Genomic DNA, 17,403 nt, shown 5'->3' with positions numbered 1-17,403 from the left:
TTAGTGCCCAAGTAATCTGATCTTGGGCAACTCACTTGACCTGTTGGAGTTTCCTTTTCTATAAAATGAAGATAAAATACCTCCTACTCTGGATTATTGAGATGATAGACAAATGTATAGCACCGACTACAGTGCATGGCCCTTGCAGATACCTAGGAAATGGTAAATAGTTTTACTGTCCTTCCATTGAGAAAGCAAGCATATTGGTGCATATTAATCCCTCCACATTGTTATGATTGTCTGACCTTCTAGGCTATCGAAAACTTTGCCTTGATGTTGAAGACCACTGCCCAGATGCTTCAGACGTTTGGGTCCCACCTGTCCACGACAGAGCTGCCCAGAGGCATGCTGTCCACTGAAGAGCTTTTCATGTTGCACACGAGGCAGTGGGACAAGCTGCAGGTGAGTGGTCAGTGGCCTCTCACAATCCAGTCTCTGTGCCAGCGGATGGTCAGCCTCCTGGAGAGAGCCTGGAGCAGAATTAAGTTATCTTCTCCCCTCTTTCTCCAGTGACTTGGCAGCCACTGATCATCTTCAACCTTCCAGATAGGAAGTATATGATGGGAAAAATCTCTTGAGACTGGGTGGTACATGTAAAAGGATTGCAATAATGACCTGTGAGAAGCATCTCAGCAAAGGGAAAATCATTCCAGCTTTGTGCTGGCAAGATGAGGTGTATGAACATCCCTTCAAGGGCAGCACTCCAATGTACTGCCCAGGACAGAGCAAGAGATAATGGGCCGAAATTGCAGTGAGGGTAGGGAGTTGGCTTTTGAAGCAGTAGCTTTTCTGCAACTGTTGTGAACCTTGGGGTCGGACTAATAAGCTGACATATTACTTCACTTTCCCAGGGATGTGTCTTTATCTGGGGACTAATTTGAGAAAGGACTGTGGAAGGTGCTCCTTAAAACTGGTTTTAAGGAGAGGCACCTATTAAATGATTCACAAAATCATGTCAACACTGCTTCTGTGAGTTGCTGAAAGGGGAGGTGTCAGGTTCTTTCAGGTCATGTGGTAAAAGGAAGTTTTCCCGGGGCTGATTGGATGAGTGTCAGCCCCTTTCTTTTGCCTCCAGAAACAAACAGACCAAATCCATTATTTCACAGAAGACCAGAACTCAAGGAGGCAGCAAACTGAGGATTAAGAAGGTTGATACATTTTAGCATTATGTGTATTCTTGCTGCATGCAGCTTGATAAGAGCTGAACTCTACCCAAAATTTGCAAAAATACTTGCTGGTGGTTGATTTGTTGTTCATTTATTCAACACTTATTGATTACTCATCACTACATGCCTGGAAAACAGACAAACAATGACAATTCAAAGAACATATGGTTTATTTAGGAGAGTCTGAGAGTCTAGTAGTTGAAGAAAATTAATTCTTCCATGTGTCAGGGAGCATTATTTAATTCTCTCTTTAAGGAGCTTGATATCTAAAAAGAGTTCAAAATATATTCCCAAGATGACTCTGAGTAATCAAAAAATCTGAATTGAAACTGTGAAAGCCTGAAAGGATACTGGAAGTTTTCCCTGAAAGTGTCTCTCAGAAGTTTGACCATTTTCTTTGCCAAACATATTGCCTAAGTTCACCTCCCATGATTCTTGGAAGAGATGGATTGCAGAAGGCCGGGTCTAGGGTGCCTCTGTGAAGTCTACTGGAAAAGGGTTGGCGGTCCTGGCCTACAGGTCACCAACCACAGGAACCCGAAGAGGGGTCAGTTAATAGACAGGTGCGATGTTTTGAATGCAAGTGCGGCAAGAGGACCCTGTGCGTGGAGCTCCCGGCCTAGGCTCTCTGCCCTGTTCCAAGAGGGTTTTGAAGCGGTTGCAGGACGGAAGCACTGAGATGACATGTGGTCACTTAGGGAGGTCTCTGGGGAAAAGGTAAAACATTTTGTCTGAGGGGTGAAACCAGCTAGTGAGATCCTACGGTGGGTACACTGAGGGTTCCCAGAAAGGCAGATAAGTGGGTGTCTAATATTTCTACACAGGCAAAGGGTTCCACAGAGGTAAGGGGAGAGAAAGAACCACTCTCCAAGATGGAATAAGGTCATTTTCTTGGGCATGATGACAAGCTATTGTTGGTATTAAAATATACAACTCTGTGCAGAGAAGGCTAGAATTTCACTCAGATTATGTATGGAGTAACTTTGCAGATCCACAAAATTTGCAGTATTGTCTGACATTTATAAGAAATAAATTTATACTCTAATTATTTTATCTCAATTTGGTAAAACACCTATATCTAACCAGCAAGACAAGCGAAAAGAGTTTAGGAGATTCCATTAATTAGCCTTTTAGTAAGAAATAAATGCAAACTCTTTCATAAACTAAACTATTATACTTGCATTTATATTCCAAATAGACCTATAACTATTTTAAGATAAAATTCTCAAAGAGTTTAATTTGTCCAAGTGTTTACCTTAAGTATATTAATCGAATTTGGATTAAAATATAATTATTCTGTCTTTATTTTGCCAAATATATTATTATTCTTTATAAGACAACATAGAGAGTGTATAAAGCCTTTTGTGATAACTAATTATTGGCCTAACACGAATTTGATTTCCTTGTTCCTTATCTTATAAATTAGAAGCAAAAATACCCAAATTGTTAAACTAGGGATATATTTTTCCTTTTTTCCATCCAAAAATGCTTTAAAGAGTTTATATTTTAAAAAGGAATACATTTTAACTTTTACGAAAAACTTAGTAGCTTTTGTTATTATTTATATATATTTTATTTTATTCTTATTCGAATATATTACCTTTTAACTAAAAGTTCTACAACTAATTAAATAATTTTTAAAAATAATTAGGAAAACACCTAATAGATGCTTTCTGCTAATAGGTATGGGGTTTCTTTTGGGGTGATGAAAACGTTTTGGGAAAAACATGGAATTGTACACTTTAAAGCGGTGAATTATAAGTTATATGAATTATATCTCAATTAAAAAAAAAAAGAAAAGATCCTCGGGCCCTAAGACAACAATAAAATAACTACAACTCTATGCAGATATGTACGATTCTTACTCTGTTTTTGATGGTTCTGCAGACTTTTTTTCTTAGCAAAACAACTCTTCCTTTTGTCTTATTCCGTGCTTGTTTTGGAAGCAGTTCACAGAGGCAGGCGGTCTCCTTCCTGAGCCCTAAGGGGGGTGATTCTCACCTCTTTGCTTGTCTTATTTAGTCTAGAAACACAGGGCATTGGCCTTCTGCTCTTAGATGCTTTAGTCAATTAAGATATTGTACCATGTGTTCATTTAAAGTGGGCAAGACTCTCATTTTTGTTGTTGTTAAAATAAGTTTAACAGAGCCACAGGCTTTTTCTCATCATGCAAGTGGAGAGAAGAGAGTGCCAGAGGTCCTTAAATCATGTGACAGAGCAATCTTTACAAATACGAATACTACTTAGTATTTAGTGTTTGTTCCATTCAGTATCCACTCAATTTTGTATTCAGAAATTACAATTTCATCTCTATTACCAGGGTAACGCACCATCAAGAAGATAATCAGAATTACAAGTTATTTTCATGGGCCCTAGAAATAATTTTATAGTCTTAGGAATTTTTTAAGACCCCTTTGTTCAAACTTTACTTTGCAGAGAACGTTGTTAGAAATGAATAGGCACAGAGGCCTCCGTTTTGCGCTCAAAGACAGAATTGGCATCCTTATGAATATTTTCGGTGTTAATACCTTAACAAATCAGTGTTTTGAACTAGTTTTGTATGACAGGAGGATCTCTTTCAGTAGCTGCTGAGGAAAGGAGACATCTCATGTCTTTCAGAGGCCTCTTTTTTTTCTAAATTATGCATTTTAAAGGACAGATTTCTGGAATTCATTAGTTTGCATTATAAACAAAATAGAACAATAGAGCTAACTTTCAATGGTAGAAATGGATAAGTAGTAAAAGTGGAATATAGAGCATCAATCATTAATCATTCATATATCCTCTTACTTCCTATGCTACTTACACTCCCAGCGTATGACACAGCAGAGCACAGTGCTTGCCATGTAGTACTAGGTCTTCATAAACATATTTTGATGGACGTCTACATTCATGCTTACCTTTGTCATAGGAAAGAATTCCTGCCGAAAATTTTGATTCTTTAGAGCCTGAAGTTGTCCTTCTTGCCCTGTTAAGTGGGTCGTCTTTTGGACCAATTGCTTGTTTCCATAATGATAGAACCATAATGATGAGCACACACTGAAACAGCTATATCCATTGTTTAAAAAGTTAAATAGTTACATCTCTTGAATGTCCCACTCTACCTCCTTGACCCATTTCCTAGGAACTACATGATCTCTTTATGATTCTGGCAACTAAAGGATTAGTTGCTGGTCTCAGGATTGTTTCAGCATTGTATCTGACATCTGTGCTGATTGGTCAGTGCCTGCTCTGTACAGGTACTAAATATTTTGAATTGTTACTACTGTGGACAAGGGCAAACTCCATTTGGGGGCTGGGCAACTTACTTTTATGATTTTCAAGTACCATAGTTCCTCAAACTTTCCCTCTATGTTCATGGCAGATTTTGAAGCTGACCATGTGGTCTAGTCCCAAAGCAGTAACCAGGTCACGATTTTTCCTTGTATTTTTTCACCAGGTGAAGGGGATACTTAGTGATGACATCACTTACTAAAATTCACCTTCCCTCTCTCACACACTTTTTCTCATACTCTGCAGCCTTTTGGATGTATCTCTCTTTCAACCTTCCCTAGCAATATGCTTCTCCTTTGGCCCCTCCACCTTTCCTCTTAACTCTGCATCACACACACACACACACACACACACACACACACAATGTATATATTTTTTTCTAATAATGGCTAATGCCAGAATACTGCTGGAATGCTGGAAGCTCCGAGGCAGTTAAGAAACTGAGTGAAAAAAGCCAGAACTCCTATTAGTGAGTAAGAAGAGGAGGGTAAAGCTAAGAGCATTTACGAATGAGTGCTCTTAACTTATATGAGTGCTCATATCTTATTTGTCTTTATTCATATGTAACCTGATTTCTTTCAGACTATTATTAATTCATCCAACCTACAAATATTTAATGAACATTGATGAGATAAGAAGAAATGTGGCCGATAACCAGAATGGAAAAGAAAGGAAATGTCTCGTCTGCAGGCAGGAGTAGCAGCCAGATGGCCAACTTGGGGCATTACTTGGAGTGAACAGAGCCACAGGGGTTATCCACAGAAATTTTAAGGGCTAGATCAGAGAAGTCAAACCTATCATGAGGCTGGGTATGGACGTTGGAAGCCTTCAAGGGGGTGAATACTACAATGGAGTGGGCTACAAAGAGAAAAGACATGAGGTTGAGAGGGCCAGACTTCTGTGTGAGCAGAGGAGAGAGTATAAAGCTCTCCTCACAGGAAATGAGCTGGAGGCTGTGTGAACACTGGAGGTGGCGAGACAGGAGGAAGAGACTCAGTGTTCATGTGCACAGGGGTGATTGTTTTGTACCTATGGGACTATTCTAACTCCCAGGGCATACCAAACCAGCATCCCGTGTGACCCAGGAACCAAACCCAGAACTCCAGGTAGCAAAATTCTAGGCCAAGTTCTGCCCTTTTGTCTTGCTTCATGGTTACACTCAGGGCATTGAAATGAGTACACTGTGTGAGTTGACGACTAGAGCTGTTGGATTTGGAAGGAGCTAGCCTGACGTCTTCCCCAATTACAAGCTCTAAGTCTCTATGTAAAAAGAGTTGAGTAGAGTTGCCTTGGAAGAATGAATCTTTACATGTCAAACTGAAATTGTTGCCCATCTTTGCCAAATTTCAACAGTTGAACAAGGCTACACTTTGAAAGCAGGTGGAAGGAGAGGTAGGGCTTATTGATAAGACCAGATGAAGTTTTTTTCATGGCCAACTAGCAATTATTACATTATTATCACATGGTAGTTCCTAGCATTTAACATTCAATATCTGTCACTTTCTTATTTCTGGTCACTGTCTTGGATTAGAACCAGATTTATTAACTTTGCTTTTAATTTACAATGGCAGCTTGAGATACACACAAAATTTAACAGTTGTTGCTTTTGGAGAGGGAAAGTAGATGAACTGGGGACAAAAGACTTGCTTTTTCCAATATATGCCCTTTTGTATAGTTTGAATTTTGTATCATGTGTATGTGTTATCTATTAAAAAGAAGCTAATTTTATAAAGCTGCAGCTTGACATTTTTAGCATTTAATTTCCTAAATGAAAGATATACTGATCTGTCATTCTCCTTACCCCAAACCTACTGAGAATTTTCTTTCATTAATTCCTTATGAGAGACTATATTTCTTTTTTTTTTTCTCTAGGATGAGCTGAAATTACTTGGAGAGCAAGGGGCTATGTTGCTGTCGTGCATTCAAGAACCAGCAACCAAAAATCCTACCAGTAAACTCCATGCCAATGAAATTGAGAATGTAGCTACCATAGAAAGGTGAGTGAAGGTAGAAGATGGTTTTTTTAGGATAGAATAGAACTAGACGATCTGAAACAACCACGGGTAAATTAGAACAGTTACTCTTGGGGCTTAGGAGGGTCAAGAAAGAATAATATTTAAGACGACAAAGGAAAAAAGATGGTACCCACCTGGCACCCAGTTACAGAGATGTTTTTATGAGAATGCCATTCCCTTCTCTTATGAAATGCTGTCATCACAGGATTTCAAAAGGGATGGTATATTGGTTGAGTTTTATTTCTAAATGACAGTTTGGCCGGGTGCTGTGATTTGCGCACCTGTCAAAGAAAAGACACAAAGGTGCGGTTATCAGGGGCATATATTAAACACAGCAGCTGCAACTGAAGTGAAGCTTCTGCCTAGCACTGAGAGTGAACTGACTGAAAAATAAACATATGAGAACTAGCTGAACCATGAGAAAGTCAGAGATGACACAGGCTTTCATAGTAAGGACATTACCATAATTTATAACAGTGACTGAAACGTAGATGTTACCTAAATGAGCCTATCCAGATGCCTGCGGAAATGAATATTAACCACAATGTCATTTTGTCATTCTTTCTTGACAGATTGCTAGTTCAATTGGATGAAACAGAAAAAGCCTTCAGTCGGTTTTGGTCCAAGCATCACCTGAAGCTTAACCAGTGCCTACAACTACAGCATTTTGAGCACAAATTTTGTGAGGTGTTATTATTATTTTTTTAATAGAACTTCCTTTCATGGTTCAGTGACTTTCGATTCACTTTCCCATCTCAAACTGAGTATTGGGCTTCCTTCCTCCCCCTAATCCAGTATAGCAAAACTCTATCTCCAGATGAGTGCTCATTGGCTTATTTCTAGACTGTTCTAATGTGTCTTGTAGGTTAAGCTTGCCCTGGACAACTTGTTGGCAGAGCAAGCAGAGTTTACAGACCTTGGAGACAGTGTGATGCATGTGGAGCAACTTCTTAAGGAGCACGAAAAACTGGAAGGAAAAGGCCAGGTTTGTTCTTTGCCTTTTTTTGTGGTCTGGAAAGGTAGTTGCTGTGGACAGTGACAGGTCATGCCCATCTATTGTCAAAAGGTTGCCAAAGGACACAGAAATGCCCAAATCCTGCCCTTTCAGTCACCCCGCTCCCGCCCCGTTTCCCAAGGAGATGTACACATTCACAGCCATGATACACAACGCCCGCAGAGTTCTGTGAAGGCTTCCAGAGCACCGGGCTGAGGCTGGAGGTGCAGGTGGGGTGAGAGCTCTGGCCAGCCCTGCCCCCTCTCAGGGTGGAACGCTAGGTGCATCACTCACCCATTGGGCCGGATGTGGAGGCGTGGCATGGGTGTTGGTTGTAAGGAGGGGAAACTTTAGAAACTTTAGAAAGGGAAACCAGAAAAAAATAACTCCTTTTATAACAAGCATGACAGTGAAAAGGGGGAAATGGGTCCACATTAGTTCTGTTGCTACACAGAATTGGCAGTGCTTTCTCCTTTCTCATGCCCCAAGAGTTGTAAATATCAAACTTGTAAAAGAATACGCCTTTCACAATTCTCATACCAGAATTAAAGAGTTTTCCAGATCTGCACACAGGTCCTTCTAAATTTGGCTTACTTCAAGTTAAGAAAGCCCAGTCATCTCTTTCCAGAGAAGTTCCTTCTGCTTTTCTTTAATTAGGATTTCTATATTTTTGTCTCTTGGAGACCAGGTACTATATTAGCACTTCTTTTCTGAACTGATCTAGAAGTATGTTTCCCTGGAGGTAATGTTGTAGTACTAGAGATTTGCTTTTTAAAGTCTGATCCTCGCGCCGGTGGCATCAATGTCACCTGAGTCAGAACTTATTAGAAATATAGAATTTTCAGCCCCACCGCAGTGTCAGAATCCACATTTTAATAAGATCTTCAGGCGATACATGCACATTATAGTTAGAGACATACTTCCCTAAAGAATAGTAACAAATGTAAACAAATGCCACTCTGACTCTGAGAGCTGTCACTTGTGGATTCTGAGCTGGAGGTGCTTCTGTACATGGGTGAACACCCGGACCCACATGTGCTTGTACTTCCACTCAGGAAGCCCATCTCTCCCTAGTGATCATTGACAGCTAAATACTTTAGTGCTGAAGGCACGAGTCATCAGAAATGTTTATCAAACAATGAAGTAATTGAATTTCATATATCTGATGTGTCTTAGATTCTCCAAGACAGTCCCAATATTATGTAATTTTAGTTTTTTTTTCAAAAGAACTCCTTATTAAATGTAGATACTATATATTTTCTCTTATATACATATATACATATGAGGGGGAAAATGCCTCACCAAGCTCAATGCCTTTATTTTTGGTTTGAAAAATATGGTCACAGCATATGTATCCATATACCATGAAAGTAGCTACTGACCTACCAGGAAGGTGTTCATTCATCATTAGGTAGTCTTTGCCCTGTCCTGTGCATATGGTGGCAAACCAGACAGTCAAGACGGTGCTCTCTTGGAGCTTACATTCTACTGGGGAGAGGTAGATATCTAGTAAAAAGTAATCAAATAAATAATAATATCAGATAGTGACAAGTGGTATCAAGAAAATAACCGGATATAATAGAAAGCGACTGGGAGGTGCTGCCTCAGCTAGAGTAGTCAGGAAAGGCCTCTCTAAGAAGGTGATCTTTGACCTGAGATCTGGATAGCCATGCAAAGATCTGGAGACTAGTGCTCAAGGCAGAGAAGCTGCAAGTGCTAGGTCTTGAGGCAGAAATGAGGTGGCGGGTTCAAGGAATGTGGCTGGAGCACAGTGAGCCACGTAGGAAGAAGGTGGGAGCAGTGGCTGTGAGGACTGGATTTTATTCTCAGTGGAATGGGAAGCCATCGGACGGTGCTCTGGGTTGTGTTTTAAATAGTGGGGATCGATCTGCATGACTGCATCCACATTCTGCTTTCTGCTCACTTTCTTGGGCTTGTGATCCTTGGTACATACTTTAAAGATCTCTGACTGGAGCTAGGGGCTCAACCTATGGTCATGGGACATAGGAATATTCTGTGAACCCATGAGCCATCTTTTATGCGTAAAGTTCCTGTACCAGCTGGACTAATACACCACAGATGGCCCACAGAGCCTAGGCAGTTTGGTTTTTACCCATCCTGTATCTTGCTTACCCTGTTTTCTCTTATTTCCTAAAGGATACATTAGACCTATTCCTCAGCCTTTGGGTGAACAGAGCAAAGCTACCTTAACATAACTGGGACTGTTTTTGCATGTCTTCACTCAGATTTCTAAGAATCATTATTTCTTCAGATGATAAGGGCTTGCCCAGTCTCTCCATTTGTCTTGTAAAGTGTTAAAGAACAAGGTGATGTCTGGCAAGAATCCACCAAAACTTGCTTGGTTTGTCCTTTACTCCACACTCAGGTGTCACCTTCCCTCTTGGCATAGCCACACATTGATTTCTGGTTTGCTGTCAACTTCCTTTTTCTGTGCAGTGATATCATCCTCACGGGTACCCTCTGAGCCAACTCACTAAGCAGATTCTTGTGCATGCTAATTGAGCCTGTTCTTTTGTCTTGTTCTAGTTTGAGGGTTTAGCAAACTTTTGAGTGCTCATTTCTAATTCTGAGAAACAATGGTTTTAGCCCCTACTCTTCCTTCTAAAAGCAGAACTCACTGCAGGAATTTTGGTCTGAGGCATGTTGGGGCCTTCAGTGATGAGCCAGCAAGGAATAGACTATGACAGGGCAAGAAGAACCAACTCGATTTCAGCCTTGACCTCTCCCCTCGAGGCCAGGAGCCAGCAGTTACACTACTGTGCCCAAGAAGGCATGGGACTCAGATCATTAACCCCTCCAGGGCCGTAATCTAGCTACAGTGCATGGCTTTTTTTTTTCTTTTAGTGGAAAATTTCAAACACACACAAAAGTAGATTGACTAATGCAATGAACTGCCATGTATCTATTGCTCACCTTCAACAGGCGTTAACTTTCTCCCTTTCTTGTTTCACCTGGCTCTCTGTGCTATGTATTCGTTCTATCCTATGCCATTACCTGGGGGTCCGTTCTGGGCTTCCTGATGTAGTCACATCACAGTTTCTCACTATTTCCTTCCACAGTAGATGCTCTCATCTTTCATCTGTCGTAGCAGTAGAGTCCTTGGGGAAAGAAACAAACTGTGATTATAATAAAGATTTTTGAATTGCGTGTTGCAATTTTGACTATCCAGTCTTCTGGAATTTTCAGTATCTGAAAGGCTTGTGAACTGAGTGCCAGATCTCAGCCATTTCTTTCTCACTATTTCTTTTTCACTTAAGTTTTATTGCCTGTTTATCATGAGCAGAAGCTGTACAGAAAAATAAGCTGTGATTTGGATGTTTTACCATAAAGTTCTTTGTAAGTTCTCTGAAGGATCTGACAGTGATGGTTGTGCACCTGTCATTCATAGCACATGTGGGGAGGCCCTGTGGGCTGGAGGGTGATCAGACACGGGCTTTGGAGTCAGGAGGAACTGGATTCAAATCTCAGCTTCAACAACTACCAGCTGTGCAACCCTAGTCAGGTTTCTTAGCCTTTCTGAACATATCCCCTCATCTGTAAAATGGATTATAATAATAATTCCTACCTCACAAAATCTCTGTGAAGGTAAAATGAGTTAGAGGTGTAATAAGGACTTACAGAGTGTCTTGAATGTCACAGGTGGTCAGAACTCAGAAGCTATTATTATTATTATTATCCATTCATTTCAGTAGAGTGATCATCCAGTCATCCAGCAGTGGCTTCTAAGTTGTATTTATGGATCTTTTCCCAAGATCCACTTGGACCTGTTACTCACATCTTTTCTTCAATCTCAAATGTTTTAAGAACACTTTTGAAGGGTGAGGTGCCACATGCTAAGTGAAGGGCAAGCTGCGATTGCCATGGGGCATTTGGGAAATATCCTGTGGTGAAGTTTCCTGGACCCAGGAAACCTGTGTTATTCTTAATAAATTAGGCAGCTAGACATTAAAAAAAAAAAAAAAGTCAACAGATACTTCCTTGCCAAGTTTGCATACATCTATATTTGACTAAAATCAGCCAGGTTTGATCAGCCTAATAAGCTCCCAAGCTTAGGCAGAACAAATGCAGTGTGTGGTGGTCAGAGCCTGATTCTGGAGCCAAACTGCCTGCATCTGAAGTTTGGCTCTCCTCTTCCCTACGTGGGTCACCTTGGGCCATTACGCCTTCACTGCTCTTTTGTAAAACAGCATCTATATGAAACGGTTTGTTATGAAAAGTAAAAGAAACAATCAATATAAGCATTCAGAACAATGCTTGGCATATAGTAAGCTCTCAGTAAAAGTTAGCTATGATCATTAATGTCGCAGAGGTAACTGGCTCAATTCTGTGCTGTGGAATGTTTCCTAGGTTCAACCTAAAGTGACTGAGCAGTTCTAGTAAGTGTCTCATTCATTCTTCATTCATTCTGTAAATACGTATTGCTCTCCAACCATGCCAATCGCTGTTCTAGGTTCTGAGGACACAGCAGTAAGCAGCACATTTGAAAATCACCGCCTGAGAAATTAGCATTCTAACCTCCTTTCAGGGATGGTGACCAGTGTGTATCTGGGCCTTTGCCGTTCAGTACAAGTGCACTGGGTATTCACCTCTGAGTCCTTTTAAATAGCCACTGCTTGATTTGTGTCACTTTATTCCCACACCATCACTCCTTTTCGGTTTGCACAATCATCGTTTATTCTTAAGTACCTAATTTATGCTATGTACTGTTTTAAGTTGAATAAGATCTAATGTATGCCTACAAGGGTCTGTGACGTAGTGAAGGCAATAGATAAGTGATCACAATACAGTGAAGTGTGTGCTCTGATCAAGAAAGGCACAGAGGTTATGGGAGCACAGAGGAGGGACGTCGGAGTAAAATGGTGGAGTTCGAGAAAGTTTCCTGGAGATGAACCCTGAAAGGCGGTTTAGAGTTAGCTCCAGAGGAGTGTGTGTGTGTGTGTGTGTGTGTGTGTGTGTGTGTGTGTGTGTGTGTGTGTGCGCTCGCTTCGGCAGCACATATACTAAAATTGGAGCGATACGGAGGAGAGTGTGTGCATCGGGAGGTAGGGGGTGGAGTGGTGGGGGGCACAGGTGGGAAGGGAAGGATGAAAGAGCAAATAGAGAAGGCATGGAGGCCTGAAGCTGCCTGAGTATTTGGGGAACTACAAATGGGTCATTAGTTCAGATCCAGCAGAGGATGGGGGTGAGAGAAGTGGAGGAGGAGGAGGCACAGGCACGAGCCTGATAATGAAAGGCTTTCTGTGCATTGCTTAGGAGTTTGAACTTTCTCCCGAAGACTGTAGAGAGCCAAAAAAGGACTTGAAGCTTGGGAGTGATGTAGGCATGATAAGCACTGTAATGGAATTGCTGCTTCATCAGCAATGTGGGGCATGGTTTGAAGAACAGCCTGAAGGAGAGCGAAGAGGCCAGCTGTCCCAGTCAGAAAGCATGAAGGCTTGAACAGACACTGACAAGGAAGTGGTGGAAAAGGGCTCAGAATTCAAAAGGTCTTAAGAAGGAGGCAGGCCCTGCAGGGCTTAGCGAATGACTGGCAGGGTAGGGGGCAGGGTTTTTGAGACTGTCGAAAGAACCACTGTAAGTTAAGAGACGGGCAGGTTGCTGTCACCTGGAGTCATCATGACTCCTTGTGTTACTGTAAAAAGTTAAGCCAGGGCACGTGTGGCACACAGCTGCTAAACGTGGTCAGCGAGGCTGCACATGCACATGAGCCCTCTGCTCCTTTGGTAATGTGTCAGTCATCTGTGTTGACTCACAGATTAGTGTTGTTTCACACAATTCCCGGCAAGCAGATGACTGCATCATCTCATGCATTGGTTCATTTATCCATTCATTTTATTAATCGAATATTTATAAGATGCCTATTAAGTCCCTGCATGGAATTTACATATTGAAAAGAGTGGGAAGAGGATGGAGAAGTTGTACATTAAAGTAAACAAAGATGCTTTCAGAGAGAGATTAGTGCTGTTAGAAAATGAAAACAAAGTGAGGGAAAGGGGGCCTGAGTGGGCGGGTTGCAGGGAGTGGCTTTAGGTGCCCCAGTCAGAGAAGGGCCCCCACCAGGAGGTGAACCAGGAGCTTTGACCGGAATGACCCTGGGAGGAGCATTTCAGGGAAGGAGCTAGTTTGGTTGCCAGCCTCCTTTAAGCCATTCTTTCACCTGAGTGAATGCAGTAGCCCCCTAACTGGTCTTCCTGCTTTGCCTCTTCTCTGTCATTCTTGACTCCAGAGCTGCAGCAATCCTTTTATGAATGAGATCCTCTCCCTGAAACCCTCCAGTGCTTCCCATGCCATAATGAGTAAAAGCCAGAGTGCTCACAGTGGCAGCAAGGCCCTCCGCGGCCCAGTCCCTTTCTTTCCGCTCTGATTACATCTCCGACTTCTTTCCTGCTTACTCCTCTGCTCTAGCCACAGTGACCTCCTCCTGCTCACTTGAACACACCAAACATGCCCCAACCTCTCTGCCAGATACTGCTTGGCTTATCCCTTACTCCAGGTCTTGGCTCCTGTGTCAAGGGTTCCAAGGACCACACCCAGATTTGAAGATTTGCTAGGAGGACTCATAGGACTCAGCATATAATTATACTTGTGATTATGACTTATTATAGTGAAAGGATACCAAGCCAAATCAGCAACGGGAAACGGTTCATGGGGTGAATTCTGGAGGAAACCAGGAGCACCTTCCAGGAGCCCTCTCCTCGTGGAGTCCTGCGGGACACACCAAATTCCCCCAGCAGTGCATTCTGATCAGGGAAGCTCGTTAGGAGCTCAGTGCTCAGAGTTTGTACTGGAAGCTGGTCATGTAGGTAGCCTCTGCCTGGCACACCCCAGAATTCCAGACTCCCAGAAAGAAAGCAGGGCTTCAGCATAAAGTATCGTGTTTGCACAAGCAGCTTAGGCATGGAGCCATTCTCCATGAGGATGGCAGGAACCCTCCTGACATTCCCAGATGCCACTCAAGGGCCAGCCTTGCAAGCAGGCCTTTCTTAGGACTGTAGTCTCAGGCCTGCTATATTAACTCTTCTGCACAGTTCGGATAGCACCTTCTCAGCGAACCCTTCTCTCACCGTCCTATTTAAAATATCAACTCCTCCACCAGCACTCCCTGCCCTGTCCACCTGTTTGATTTTTCTCCATGGCACTCACCACTATATCTAAGATATTATATAATCTACATATTTAATTGTTTGTTGCCTACATCTCCTATTAAAATGTAAGCTTTATGAAGGCAGGGGGTTTTGCCTGCTTTGTTTACCACCAAACTCTTGATAACTGGACAGTGCTCAGCACATTGTAATCCTCAGTAATATATGATGAACGAATTGGAAATAGAAAAACATAACACATGTGCTTAGAACAAAGCCACCCATGCAGACAGAGGGAGGAGATGTGGTTGCTGAGCAGACAAGGTCAGAGCAGCCATGACCTTATAGGTGGCAGGAAGGGGTTTAGATAAACATATTTCTTAAGTCTCATGACTCCCTCATAAAGTTGTTCAAACCAGATCTTTACCATCTTGTCAACTTCAGCTCCCTTCCCACTCTCCTCAGGGCCACATATCTGTCCTTTTTCCTTTTCCATTTAGCTGACAGGGGAATTCAGAGTCTCATTCTGTGCAAAATAATAATTTATGCTCTTCTACACTAGAACTTATCACAGTTGTAATAATTTAATTATTTGTATTATTTATTTAATATCTGAGTTCTTCACTGGGCTGCAAATTCCTGGCTTATTAACACTGTATCCTCAGCACCTACCCAGAACTCAACAAATATTTGAATGAATGACTTGCTCTTCTTCAGAATGCAAATGTCCCTGGACTAGGCTCGACTTCTTAGGGAAGGAAGAGCTTTCCCAGGTTTCCCAGCTTCAGACTCTCAGCCTGAGACCTGAATCAATACCTCCCTAGCTTCCCTCCAGCACTGGAGCGCACGGTGCCAGGCAAATATCAGCCTGGTATCTGATGTTTGGCTGCACATATACACTTTGCAGGAGCCCTTGGAAAAAGCCCAGCTGCTTGCAGTAATTGGGGACCAACTCATCCAAAGCCACCACTATGCAGCGGACTCCATCAGATCCAAGTGTGCGGAGCTCAGGCACCTCTGTGATGACTTCACCAATGAAAACAGGAAAAGATATGATGTTTTAGGAAAATCTTTGGAGTTGCACAAACAGCTAGACAAGGTAAGATGTAAAATTTTCTGTAAAGCAGTCCTAATCATACTTCTCCTCCCTGCTCCACTTGATTGCTGAGAGAATAAGGAACTTACTGTGAAACAATGCTCAAGAAGTATTAAAAACTATGCAGATTGTAGGTCATAGAGGTATCGAAGGTCAGAAGTGCCTTTGCCACCCCACCACATCCTACTAGAATAAACTAAAGTTCATTTTCCTCCGTGTGGACCCAGACTTAAAGTGGGTGTTTTGGCTGGCCCTGTGAAAAATTTCCTGATTCCCCTTTGGGCATACAGAGAACCAAGCACAATATCTGCAAAATGCTTCTCCTCATAGAAAAGTATCACATTGCAAATCCTTCTGGGGAAGCTTAAGTAATAATGACCATTGTACACTCCTACCCATTATTGGGCATCTACTATGTTCCTACCAGAAACATAATTATATCATCTGTTTAATCCTCAAGGCAAGCAATGTGGAAGATATTAATGGCCTCATTTTACAGAGGCAGAAACTGTTATTCAGTGTGGTTAAGTCAATAGATCACAACACTTAGTGTATGAAAATCACCTGGTGAGCTTGCTATATTGCGGATTCCCAGATGTACCACTTGGGAAACTCAGATTCAGTAGATCTGGGATGATGCCCAGGAATCGGTATTTTCATCAAGTGCCCGGGTAATTCTGGTGCAGGTGGTACAGGGACCCCTGGGATAAGTGATTGCCCAAGACTGCACAATGCACAAATAGGGCACTGCAGATTTGAAGTCAGGACTCTACAGAAGACCCCAGCTTAAAGTTTTCTGCAGATGGAGGCATGATGTTTCAAGAGAAAGTTTTCACAGTATGTATCAGTGCATGATTTCATATTACTTTGAAATTACTTCCGAAATTCCAAACCCCAGGCTCCTTAGACTAGACAGAACGCTGTGTGAAGAGGGCTCACAGGGCGGGGGCACAGTCCCTGGTGCCCTTTGGCAGTGATCTCTGGAGCAAGAGCCCATTCAATAGGGGCAGTGACTTCTGGAACCTTCCCTGTCAACTGTTCCCAGGCAGCAAGAGGCTTGTGGCCATGAGTCGGCTTGCTCCAGTCCCACAGCTCTTTCTCTCGAATGGCTGGGGGCACCCATTGCCTGAGGGCTTTTAATGTCAGTGAAATACAGCTGTTCCAGGAGCAAGTGGCTCAGAAGGACCTGGTGCACAGCCTGCTCTGTGTGCTGAATTCTCTGCAGGATCAACTACTGTTTTCCTCGCTCCATTTCTGGTCCAGTGATAATAAATAGTCTAATACGGAGGAGTGGAGTGTGTGTGTGTGTGTGTGTGTGTGTGTGTGTGTGTGTGTGTGTGTGTTTGTGTGTGTGTGTGTGTGTCTGGGAGGGCAAGTGGCTGCTGTGACTCTACAGAAGACCCCAGCTTAAAGTTTTCTGCAGATGGAGGCATGATGTTTCAAGAGAAAGTTTTCACAGTATGTATCAGTGCATGATTTCATATTACTTTGAAAATCCAAAAATAGAGGAAAGTGGAGGGAAAAAGTTACAGACACCCACACATCCATCCCACTCCCCTCCTCATCCCCACACAGTGGTAATCATTAATTTTTAAATATCTTTATTGTTTTTTTGTTATTCCAAAAGTAGCACACCCTCAGTGTAGATAATTTAAGGGAGCGGGGGAAGACAAATTTAAGTTGCCTGTACCTTTCCATGTAGCAGTAACTCCTTTGGAGTGCTCCCTTTGGATCTTTTTTCCCTGTATAGTTATTT

General features: G+C 42.2%; 1 protein-coding gene across 1 annotated transcript in view; it reads left to right on the top strand.

Annotated features, from left to right (window-relative positions):
* MCF2L2 (MCF.2 cell line derived transforming sequence-like 2) overlaps positions 1–17,403 on the top strand; it is a 187,483-nt gene that overhangs the window by 65,281 nt on the left and 104,799 nt on the right. The window contains 5 exon segments of the mRNA XM_025042363.1: positions 253–402; positions 6,312–6,436; positions 7,027–7,141; positions 7,320–7,439; positions 15,459–15,650. Coding sequence (XP_024898131.1) covers positions 253–402; positions 6,312–6,436; positions 7,027–7,141; positions 7,320–7,439; positions 15,459–15,650 — 702 coding nt within the window.

Source organism: Pteropus alecto, unplaced genomic scaffold (assembly GCF_000325575.1).
Source record: "Pteropus alecto unplaced genomic scaffold, ASM32557v1 scaffold88, whole genome shotgun sequence".
NCBI classification, from domain to species: domain Eukaryota; kingdom Metazoa; phylum Chordata; class Mammalia; order Chiroptera; family Pteropodidae; genus Pteropus; species Pteropus alecto.
This window is presented reverse-complemented; position numbering and strand designations above follow the sequence as displayed.